The 12,869-nt window shown below is 32.1% G+C and overlaps 1 protein-coding gene and 1 pseudogene across 5 annotated transcripts in view; one reads left to right on the top strand and one right to left on the bottom strand.

Annotated features, from left to right (window-relative positions):
• The window catches only part of SENP7 (SUMO specific peptidase 7), a 139,698-nt gene continuing 126,829 nt past the window's right edge, over nucleotides 1-12,869 (bottom strand). For 4 of the 5 annotated variants that reach the window (XM_072811835.1, XM_072811836.1, XM_072811837.1 and 1 more), the window contains 7 exons: nucleotides 11,456-11,548; nucleotides 10,701-10,813; nucleotides 9,867-9,919; nucleotides 4,264-4,307; nucleotides 4,100-4,168; nucleotides 3,070-3,220; nucleotides 1-1,840 (listed from right to left, as the gene is read on the bottom strand). In XM_072811835.1, coding sequence (XP_072667936.1) covers nucleotides 1,703-1,840; nucleotides 3,070-3,220; nucleotides 4,100-4,168; nucleotides 4,264-4,307; nucleotides 9,867-9,919; nucleotides 10,701-10,813; nucleotides 11,456-11,548 — 661 coding nt within the window. In that variant the 3' untranslated portion in view covers nucleotides 1-1,702. Of the gene's footprint in view, nucleotides 1,841-3,069; nucleotides 3,261-4,099; nucleotides 4,169-4,263; nucleotides 4,308-9,866; nucleotides 9,920-10,700; nucleotides 10,814-11,455; nucleotides 11,549-12,869 lie in introns of those variants that run through there. The other variant, XM_072811838.1, reaches the window with a different exon arrangement.
• Nucleotides 8,075-8,407, top strand: LOC140624889 (small ribosomal subunit protein eS26 pseudogene; annotated as a pseudogene).

Below are 12,869 nucleotides of genomic sequence, written 5' to 3'. Positions count from 1 at the left end.
TTTAATGAATTGGAAACAGGTTTAATATAAAATGTTGATATTCAACGCATTATTTCCACATGAATTTAGGAAAATGAATTTTAAACAATCTTCAAAACATGATAAAGGACATTGGTACCTTTGAAAAACATACAAACAAAAAAGTTAAGAAGTCACAAGAAGATGTATTACATACTTGCTTTCCCAAAATTAGATATACAAATAATAGTCATTTTAAAAAATACCCTCCCATACACACACAAATTGGGAATGAAGACATGTAATTATAACCATCTTTATAAGAAATCCCCAAAAGACAAATATCTTTAACAATATAAAGACGGTGACAAGATTAACAAAAACTCAAAAACAATGAGGCTTAACTGACAACTTCAAACTTCAAATTCACATGATTTTGAAATAAAATGTTCCAACTTTTAGCTTTATCTTAAATTGCCCTTGATTCACTGCTTTTATACAGTTAACAATTTAAATCCAAGAGATGCATAAAACAGAAGATTAAAATAATACTCTTAAAAAGCATGTTTCTTATCTGAGAAAATACAATATAATTGTCCCCTCAAAATTTTCCTGATAACATTAAAGGGTTGGGAAGTGTTTCATCATATAATACCACCATCATCACATGAATTCAAAACTGTTACCTGAACATTTAATAAAACTTATGCCATAGGGATCTTAGGTCTCTAAAACCTACAATTTCAAATATAAAAGCAATTCGAGCAGTCTGGCTTTGCAGATGAATACCAGGTAAACAGAGCTATAAAATTACATATTTAGTCCTAACAATAAATAAGATTTTGAGGGTATCTTTTAATTAAAGTTAAGAGGACACCAATTTTATCTTCTATACTTACAGAAACTGTGTACATACATTCTAAGATATCAGAATAGGACAGAAGACAATATTGATAAAGCTATACCTCAAAGAAACTAAGTTGAGCTACATATGTAATTTTTAAAAACCTGTTTTGGACAGCTAGGATTTTTTCATTCCAAATTCCATTCTAATGAATGAACTAAATTCTTAGATCCCCACATATGACATCAAAAGAAAAAGAAAACATGTAACAATTACAGTAGAGTAACGGTTTCATTTAGCAATTGAGAAAAATAAGCTGCGCTTTGAAAGAGTCCATTTTTATCATCTTCCTAACATCATGTCTTCTTTTACACTATACAAAAGGGATGCCGTAAATGGCATTTTCTGAAGCCTTAATACTAAATTCTTCTTTTAAAAAATACACAGTATTCATACTGCATGCTTGAGCTGCAAAGAATAGAATTACAATATAATGTGACTTGTCAACAAATTTGACAAGCACTGGGGCTGGCACCAGGGAGGACCTAACTCCCCTCAACTCCCAGTTTTATGTAAGTACAGATCACATAGTTTTATCATCTACAAAAACATTCCCACATTTACATATGCTATTGCATAATCAGAAGCATAATCAGAAAAATATCCAATATTTTTGAAATTTTAATTTCTAATAAGTTTATCTATATCACCCCCCATTTTCCACTGCATCTATGAGATCTCAACAATCTAATAATATATCGTATATATTTTAAATACTGTTCAATGACTTATAAAACTACCACAAGTTATTTTCTTTTCTGTGAGCTGACTAACACAAATGCTGGTAAGCGGCTTTCCAGTAATCTTATAGAACATCTGTGTCATGTTTGTACAGATTAACTAGCTACTGCTGCCCTTCTGTTGCTGTAAATGAAGTTTTAAAATGAGCTCTCGAATATCTTCCCGTTTGGTCTTTATTACATGACGAGGAAACCATTTCTCCAAATGAATTGGAAGTTCAAAATTAACAATAGGATCCTAATGAGAGAAAAAAAAGAATGCAATCACTTTAGCAGTACAATTCAAACTTGTTTTAATTTCATTTTACAAGAAATAAGAAACTGCTAGCTTTTTAAAATTACAGCTTTACTGAGATGTAATACTACATAGTTTACCCAAAACTATGTATTACTGTTCCTCCCCAATTATATCAAAAGTTCTAACCATATACTATAACCCATACATGCTGAAAGTATCTCAAGTACTAGTCAAAAATACCCTATACTCCTATACCCATCTTCAGAATACCACACCGAAAAAAATGGGGCTAGTTGCCAGGACAACCAACAATGCAGTAATAGGGTTGGAACTTGCAGTCCTAACCCTTGACCCTCAGAGAGGGGAGAAGGGCTTCACAAATTATGTTGGTAATGACTAAAGTAATGAGCTGACAGTTTAAAAAGCAAAGAGCGATTTCTTGCTTTTAAAATTTCTGCCTAAATACTGCTACTTATAGATAGCATCACTGATGAGCTAGAAAATAACACTTGTTACTCTATTAATTTAGCTTATGGTTTTCTGAGCTTCTTGAATATACGGGTCTGTTAGTTTTGAAATTTTTTTCTTCAAATTTTTGTCTGCCTTTCTCTCTCTCCTATCCTAATCCTTCTAGAACTCTTAATTACATATAAATTACAGTTTTTGACTTTATCACACTTGTCTTTTATATTCTGTTCTTTACGTTTTTTTTCTCTTTGAAATACAGTAGGATTCCTTCTATTGCCCTTTTTTTTTTAAGTTTAATCTTGTCTTCTGCTGCATCCAAGTCTGCTATTAAATCCAACCAGTAAGTTCTTTTTTTCCCTTCTACGTTTTTATTTACATTCCAGTTAGTTAAAATACAATGTAATATTAGTTTCAGGCGTAGAATTGAGTGATTCATCACATATATACAACACCCAGTGCTCATCACAAGTTCCAGTAAATTCTTAATTTCATATATTGATAATCATTTTCAGCTCTAGAATGTCCACTTGGTTTTTTTAGTAGATTTCATCTTTATCCATTTTGTTCATCTTTGACTATTTTCTCTGACATATTATTCAAACTATTTTAAAGTTCTTATCTGTGAAATAACTCTAATATTTGGATTATATGTGGCTTTATTTATTTTTTCTCTCTTGAGTGTAATATTTTCTTGCTGCTTTGCTTGCCCAGTAATTTGTGATTATATACTGGTAATTGCGAATAAAAATTTATTTACATACCTTAAAGAAGCTCTCCACATACTGCAGTAAATATACTCCACAATCACTGCTATTATCTTGTTTAGGAACCTTAGGGCATAGGTCCACCATGTTTGTTTTGCTGAATTCCCGATGAGTTTTTCGTTTAACTTCCCACTCTACCTCTAAATACCTTGAATCATCAAAAAGTACAGTGACTCTAGTAGAAATTCCTGATTATTCAACACAAAGAAGGAAAAACATTTGCTGCCTGAGGTGTTGCCTCAAGACAAATTTCCAAATTTAACAGTACAAATTATAGTATGTGAGGCTTCAAGGGTTGCTACTTAAAAGAAAGTCATTTGAGTTTCAAACTTAAAGCTAGACTTTTTTCAATAACTCAATTTTCATAACTCATACACATAAACTCATTTATATGTTATGAAGTAAACTAACAGATTATTTTAAAACTTTAGTTGCTATTTCCAGATCCTACAGTTAATTACAAAATTACACACATACACACATAATAAAAATGTGAAAAAGTCCTCATTTTTTCTAAAATATTTTGATGGGATCCCTGGGTGGCGCAGCGGTTTGGCGCCTGCCTTTGGCCCAGGGCGTGATCCTGGAGACCCGGGATTGAATCCCACATCGGGCTCCCGGTGCATGGAGCCTGCTTCTCCCTCTGCCTGTGTCTCTGTCTCTGTCTGTCTCTCTGTGACTATCATAAATAAATAAAAATTAAAAAAAAATAAATAAAAAAAAAATAAAATATTTTGATAACCACTAATAACTGCAATGCTCCTTTATAAAAATATGCTTATTGTTAGATTATGAATACAAATTCTGAATTTGCTTTTAATATATACAAGTTGATATTTGAGAAATATTAATACTTGAATATTAACATACAATAGGAGATATTTATTATTGATTAGATTTGTAGACATCTAAATACATAGTAAATTATAATTCCAGATACATAGTGTTTTCAGTAATTCTTAAAGTAGCTTCAAAATTACTCAGATTTTTTAGATAACAGACTGAGAGTAAAATTGTCATTACTTACTCTCGTAAATTCTGAACTGTGTTTTGTATAGAAGCAGCTTTCAAGGAATCTAGTATGAGAATGCATGGCCTGTGAAAAGCAAAAGAAGAAATCGAGGTGTACGTATCTGTATATGAAGTAAATTTAAATATCTAAAAAAAAACATTATTACAGCATGTACCTACCTTTTACACATTTTCTTTGGTACTGATGTATTCGTCTCAGTACTCTGAAATAACAGGAATTTTTATGACTTTGCAATTAAAACCAGTTTGAATAAATTAATATGTTACTCTTTAAAATGTCTGACTCTAAAATTAAAATTTCAAATTAGAGTTCTTTTCATCATCTAAAGTGAACCAACATCATTTTTTCAGAAATTCATTGATTTATTTTCTTATACTGGTGAAACAGTGTCTTACACACTTATATGTGGACTCAAGAAGTTATGGAAATATAACAAAGCATTATAAAACCCTAGAACTTCAATTACTTCTGTTCAGACTTACCATCTTAAGCAAAGATAAACAATTTAACCTACACTTACATACATTTTCTAACTCAATATATGATGTTGGTGGAGACAAATTTGAGAAACAACAGATCAATCTTAAGCAGATTTCTTTAATGAAAAACTTCTCAGTACCTTTATTACTCTAATATAACAATGAATCTTTAAGAAAGGAATAGGACACAGGCTTTATCCAACTTAACTGACCTTACAATCCTTTTAACATAATCCGCATCTTAGAACAACTGTTCCAAGAAACCTAATTTGGGCAGCCTGTGCCTTTTTTTTTTTAAAGATTTTATTTATTTGAAAGAGACAGAGCACAGGGAGGGGGGTGAGGGGCAGAGGGAATGAGAGAAGCAGGCCCTCTGTTGAGCAGGAGTCTGAGGTGAGGCTTGATCCCAGGACCCTTAGATTGTGATGGAGCTGAAGGCAGACATTTAACCAACTCAGCCACCCAGGCACCCTTAGGAAGCCCGTTTCTATAAGCAAGAAGAAACTTCCCTACCATGTCATTGTTAGAGCAGAAAAGGAACTTCCTTCTTTCTGCCTACCCTGTACTAGTAACGGTAAAGACATAAGCCTATGCCAGTATAGCAAGGCTGCTGCTCTCTGTACATACAAAACAAAACAAAACAAAAAACAAAACAAAAAGAACCAAAAATCACTAGGTGACTACCTTAATCAATTATGACACCAAATGTAGACGATGCATACCAGTTTGGAGGTCCATATAAGAAAAATTAACAAAACACAAAAATGTGGAGATTAAATCACCAAAGGGTCAACAAAGAAATCAAAGAAGAAAAAAAAATACATGGAGACAAATGAAAACAAAAACACAACAGTCCAAAATCTCTGAGATGCTACAAAAGCAGTTCTAAGATTAGGATTGGTTTATAGTGATATAGGCCTACCTTAACAAACAAGAAAAATCTCAAACAATCTAACCTTATACCTAAAGATATTAGAAAAGAAAGATCCAACAAAGCCCAAAGCTAGAAGGAAGGAAATAATAAAGATCAGGGTGGAAATAAATGAAATAAAAACTAAAAAAAAAAAAAAAGAAAAGAAAAGATTAATGAAACCAAGAACTGGGTCTTTGAAAATATAAACAAAATGATAAACCTTTACCTAGACTCATCAAGAAAAAAAGAGGACTCAAATAAAATCAGAAATGAAAGACGAGAAATGACAACATTCCAGAAATACAAAGGATTATAAAAACTACTATGAAAATTTACATACCAAATTGGACAACCTAGAAAAAAATGAATATAGTCCTAGAAACATACAATCTTCCAAAACAGAATCAGAAAGAAATAGAAAATCTGAATGATTTACTAGTAATTACTAGTAAATGAAACTGAATCAATAAGCAAAGAACAAACAAAAAGTCAATGACCAGATAGATTCATAGATGATTCTACAAATATTTAAAGAGTTAGGAAGCACCCGGGTGGCTCAGTTAAACGCCTGACTCTTGGGTTTCAATTCAAGTCATGATCTCAGGATCATGAGATCGAACCCCATGTCAGGCTCTGCAGTCAGTGTGGAGTCTGCTTGTCCCTCCCCCTCTGCTCCTCCCTCTGCTTGTTCTCTCTCTGTCTCTGTCTCTCTCTCAAATAAATATATAATCTTGAAAAAAAAATAAAGAAAAATTAGTATCTATTCTCCTCAAACTATTCCAAAAAATAGAAGAGAAGCTTCTCCAAATTTATTCCACAAGGCCAGCATGACTCTGATACTGAAACCAGACAAAGACACCACAATAAAAGAAAACTACAAGCCAATATCCCTGATAAACATAGATGTAAAAATCATCAATAAAATATTAACAAACTGAATTTGACAATACATTAAAAGAATCATTCACCTCAGTGAAGTGGGGTTTATTCTAGGTATGCAAGGATGGTTCAGTATCCAGCAATCAACCAATATGACACATCACATTAACAAATTAAAGGAGAAAAAACACATGATCATCTTAATAGATGCAGAAAAAGCACTGGACAAAATTCAACATCTGCTCATGATAAACACTCTCAACAAAGTGGGTTTAAGGGAACCACAGCTAAACAATATCATTAAGTATGTATAACAATCCATAGCTAACATCATACTTGTATGGAGAAAAGCTAAAAGCTTCTCCTCTAAGATCAGGAACAAAGTTGTCCACTTTTACCACTTTTATTCAACATATTACTGGAAGTTTAGCAATCAGACAAGAAGAGAAATAAAAGGCAAACAAATTGGTAAGGGAGAAATAAAACTTGTCACTCTACACAGATGACATACTATATATAGAAAACCCTAAAGACTGCACCAAAAAACTATTAGAATTGATAAATGAAATCAGTAAAGTTGCAAGATATAAAATGAATATATAGAAATCTGCTGCATTTCCCTACACTAATAACAAAAAGCAAAAGCAGAAATTAAGAAAACAATCCCATTTACAATTACACCAAAAAAAAAAAAAAAAGAATGAAAGAAAGAAACCAACCTAGGAATAAACTTAACCTAGGAGGTGAAAGATCTGTATTCTGAAAACTGTAAAATACTGATGAAAAAAATTGAAGACAAATAAATAAATGGAAAGATATACCATGCTCATGGATTTAGAGAATTAACATTGTTAAAATGCCCATGCCACACAAAGTCATCTACAAATTCAATGCAATCTCTATCAAAATACCGATAGCATTTTTCACAGAACTAGTAAAAATAATTCTAAAATTTATATGGAACCACAAAAGACCCCAAATAACCAAAGCAATCTTGAGAAAGAAGAATGAAGCTGGAGAGATCTCAATCTCAGATTTCAAGCTACTACAATGCTACAATAATCAAAATAGTATGATACTGCCAGAAAAAAGAGACACATAGATCAATGGAACAAGATAGAGAGTCCAGGAAAAAACCCATACCTACTCGGTCAATTAATCTACAACAAATGAGGCAAAAATATACGATGGGGAAAAGACAGTCTCTTCAATGAAATGATGTCAGGAAAATGAGACAGCTACATACCAAGAAATGAATTGGACCACTTTCTTACACTATACATAAAATTAAACTCAAAATTAAAGACCTAAAAAAAAAGATTAAAGACCTAAGTTTAAGACCTGAAACCATAAAACTACCTAAAGAAAACACAGGCCATAATCTCTTGGACATCAGCCTTAACAACATTTTCTAGATTTGTTTCCTCAGGCAAGGAAATCAAAACAAAAATAAACAATTGGGATTTCATGAAAATAAAAAGCTTCTGCACAGCAAAAGAAACCATCAACAAAATGAAGAGGCAATCTAGTGAATGGGAGAAGATATTTGCCAATGCTATATCAGATAGAGATTAATATCCAAAATAAATAAAGAGCTTATACAATTCAACACACACACACAAAATCCAATTAAAGATGGGCAGGACCTGAAGAGACATAAGACATACAGATGGATCCTCTCTCAGTCTTGCACCCAAGATGACCAAGAAAAGAAGGAATAATGTTCGTGCCAAAAAAGGACACGGCCACATGCAGCCTATTCACTGCACCAACTGCGCCCATTGTATGCCCAAGGAAAAGGCTATTAAGAAGTTCGTTATTCGGAACATAGTAGAGGCCGCTGCCATCAGGGACATTTCTGAAGCGAGTGTCTTCGACGCCTATGTGCTTCCTAGGCTGTATGTGAAACTACATTATTGCATGAGTTGTGCCATTCACAGCAAGGTAGTCAGGAATCACTCTTGTGAAGCACCCCCACCCCGATTCAGACCCACAGGTGCTGTCCAACGACCTCTACCGAAGCCTATGTAAGGAGCTAAGTCCTTAACGACTAAGAAAAAGTGTTCTCCAGAAAAAAAAATAAATGGTGATTATGCTTTAAAAAAGAAAAAAAAAGAAGATACACATATAGTCAACAAACACATGAACAAGTGTTCAACATCACTAATCATCAGGGAAATGCAAACCAAAACCATAATGAAATACCACCTTACACCTGCCAGAATAGCTAAAATCAAAAAGACAAAAAATAACAAGTGTTGGTGAGAATGTGAAGAAAAAGGAATCCTCATAAACTATTGCTGAAAATGTAAACTGGTTTTCTATAGCCACTGTGTAAAATACTATGGAGTTTCCTCAAAAAATTAAAAAGAGAAATACCATATAATCCGATAATTTCACCACTCCGTATTCACCCAAAGAAAGTGAAAACACTAATTTGAAAAAATACATGCACCACTATGTTTACTGCAGCATTATTTACAATAGCCAAGATATGGAAGCAGTCTGATTGCCCACTGATAGATGAATGGATAAAGAAGATGTAGTGTGTACAAACACATACACAGATACCCACACACACAGAGTATTACTCACATATGAAAGACTAAAATCTTGTCACCTGCAATGACATGGATGGAGAGAGAGCATACAATACCTAGTGAAGACTGAGAAAGACAAATACCCTAAGATTTCATTCATAGGTGAAATCTAAAAAGCAAATGAATGAATAAACAAACAAAAAGTAGAATCAGACTTGTGAATACAGAAAACAAACTGATGGTTGCTAGAGGAGAGAAGGGTCACAGGATGGGCAAAATGGGTGAAGAGGAATGGGAGATAAAGGCTTCTAAGTTATGAAATAAGTAAATCACAGGAATAAAAGGCATAACATAAAGAATATAGTTAATGATACTGTGATAGTACTGTATGGTGACAGATGGTGGCTATGCCTGTGGTAAGCATAGCAGAATACTTAAACTAGTCAAATCACTATGTTGTACACCTGAAACTAAAGTAACACTGTATGTCAACTACACTCAAATAAAAAGAATTTTTAAATATACATATATACACACACACATATATATTTTTAAAATATATTTTAAATATATATATATTTGGGTGTGTGTGCGTGTGCATGAATGCGTGCACATGCATGCTTGTTTAGGTTACTAATTACACTAAGCTAAAAAAAAAAAATGCGGCTATAATGAAGAATAAAAGTACACCTGAGAAGTAGCCAACCAAATGATCAGAAAAACTACTGAATAAACAAATCAAGAAAGTTAAAGTCAGCTAAACAAGTATAAGAGGAATGATAATTTCTCCTATTCTCCTTCCTACCCCCATAAAATACATCAAAGAACCATAAAACAACACGATTTATTATGGTCCAACAATATCCATCATAGTCTACACCCTATTTTATAGATAAAATTATTATATTCAAGTATTTTCCTTTTTTCATATCTATCAAGAACATACTTACTTGGGACTCCTCTGTATCCAAAGACAGTCCTGAAGTAGTATGTTGATCATTATCTAGTTAGAAATAATAAAGCACTTATGAGTATTTATTTTATGTCTAAGGCAAAATATTTAGCTGTGGTTTGGGCCAGTATTGATGATAATGGCTATTAATAACTCTGCTTACTGTTTAGCCTACACCTATAAACACATAATTTTCATTTTTTTTCCTCAAAAAAAAATTAGGCTAATTTGCTTACTTAAGATTTGGACTGTAACTTAAGAAAAATCATGGAAGAATTTTAAGAGACCTGATATTATCTAGCCAGTTTCCAGTGTTAACAAGACTTGTGTTCATTTAGATTAAGAAAAAATGAAAAAGATTTCATGACCAATAAACTCATGAATTCAGTAAGGTTGCAAGACACAAAATTAATAAATAGAAATTTGTTGTGGTTCTTTACACTAATAAAAGGTAGTAGAAAGAGAAATTACAAAAACAATTACATTGACAATTGCACCAAAAAGAATAAAATATCTAATAGTATATTTAACCAAGGAGGCAAAGGACCTGAATTGGGTCTATGCCTGTGGATCCATAATATGAATTCTGAGTCATGTTAGCAAGATTACTCTATAAAAAAATGCTACAATAAAACTTGACATAATAGTGTAACTGAAGAATTATATTTTGTCTATACATGAGGTTGGGATTTATTATGAAAATTTCAGATTTCTTATTCTTCCTTCTAATAAGTTTCATGATAAAAAAAACTATACTATCTTTTAACTGCATATTGTTCACCATAATCATTTACTGTTATCATTATTAAAAACACTACATTAAGTTTATCACCTATTGTTTTGTTGTCATGTTGAGACTGCTGAACCTGGGAGCCCTGTGGAAAATCTTCATATATAGCTTCTTCTAACCATGGAAAACAAATGACTGCAAGATACCAGTGAGACCTGTTGAAAAAGAAATACAATCAGAATAACATAAAATCTAAACAATGCAGAGGAACATGTTCTAAAACTACAGCTGAAAATGTGGGTATGACAAAGTTCATACCAATTTTGAAGAAGCCCATTATAACATCTGACACAATATGGAATACACATTCCAAAAGTAATTAAATAAGTAGTAAGACTACTTAGTGTAAAATTTGAGTTATTTCAAATTTATTTACTTTCATCACACAATCTTGTGTTTCCTATTGAGGAACTACTTTAACAAATAAACACACAGCATCACTTATTTTGTACTTAAACAGCTTGTTCTCTTAAAGTTTTCAGATTCATCCAAAAATCTTTTGATCTTTTATTTATAAAATCTTTTAAATCCAAAAAAGAAAAATTCAATGTCTCAGTCATTACAGTCTTGTTGGCATTTGTCATTTTATTTTTTTCACTATATTTATAATATAACTATACTGTCAAACCAAAATCTAACATAAGTAACTCATAGTTTTAGCTACTTCCTTGGAATAAATTAAAAATAATATCAGGAATTTATATACCCATACTTTTTATTGATTATTAATCTAAAAACAGACAAAAATTTTTTTCTATACTCCCTAATTTTGTTTTTAAATAAACTGAAATACTCACGACTCATTTACAGGCACAAAAATGTAATCTTTGTTAAAGATGTTTATATGACGAGTCCATGTTCTTACTCTTTTATGTCTTCTCTGTGCCATTCTGGGAATATGAAAGATAGATGTATTTTACACATAAAAAATTAAAATTTTAGATACAGATTTCAAGAGTAATTTTGATACACTGAAAAATGGTAGGTTTGGTTTCCTTGATATCACCTTTAAGATATATACTATTTAACACATATTAAGATATATAATATTCACCTCTTTTCATTAACTCCTGAATGTTCTTAAATCTAATCACTATTTATAAACAACATCATACAATAAAAGCAGTCTACAAAATGTGTTATAGATTCCAAAAGTAGCTCAGGAACTGAATATAAACAGCTATCCTCTTATTTATTCAGTTAAGTTCCATCTGGACATGATAAAAACATTATCATTAAACTGTAAGAGAATGGTCTAAATGTTTTATCTGTGATGAGGGTGGTGTTAAAATTTAATGGAAGAGGAGGAACGAGGCATATATTCTTAGATTTTTTAAAGATGACATCTCCTTTCATTTCATATATAAGGAAATTATATGACAAGTTAAATACATTCACCATTTATCCATCTTTCATTTTACTTATTCAGTATTTATTAGGTTCCTAAACAATTAATAAAAATCACCCATACTGCCTTTAAAGAATTTACAAAATAATGAGGGCAGAAAACAACTACAATAAATAACTAAAATGTAAGTGTTATAAGGGATTTAAAGAAATTATTTTACAGCATTTAAAAGAGACACTTAGGAAAGAATTGGGACAGGAAAGAAAAGAGAAATAACTCTTTTCTCTATCTTATCAGGAAAATTAAGGAAGGAAGGTATCAAATCAAGTCTGAATATCAAAGAAAGTTAGGGAAGGATGGTATTTAACAGTGACATAAAAGAGATGGTATGTGACTTCTGGCTCAATCCCTTCAAGAACCTCTCTTTCTTTGCACGAATAAAACAAATCATTAAGTTCTTTTATATTTACATACCAAGTAATATAGGAAAGATATCTTTGCCCCATCACTGTTCATTTGAATATCTAACCAAACTCACAGGGACAAATATTAGGAAGAAGATGGAATCTAGAATATGGTTATAAAAAAAGTGGTAGGAATTAGACACTATGTAGATTAACTTTATAAAATAATCAGAAGTTGGGGCACCAGGCTCAGTCGGTTAAACATGTGACTTCAGCTCAGGTCATGATCTCGAGGTCCTGGGATTGAGCCCTGTGTTGCCCTCCCCAATCAGCTGGGAGTCTGCTTCTCCCTCTGCCCCTCCCCTTGTTTGTTCCCCTCCCCCTCTCTCAAATAAATGACTAAAATCTTTAAAAAGAAAAAACAAAGAAAATCTTAGACACCTGGTTCTTTTTCGTTAT

This window comes from Canis lupus, chromosome 35, assembly GCF_048164855.1.
Source record: "Canis lupus baileyi chromosome 35, mCanLup2.hap1, whole genome shotgun sequence".
NCBI classification, from domain to species: Eukaryota; Metazoa; Chordata; class Mammalia; order Carnivora; family Canidae; genus Canis; species Canis lupus.
The sequence above is the reverse complement of the archived record's forward strand: the minus strand, read 5'-3'. Positions and strand labels throughout refer to the sequence as shown.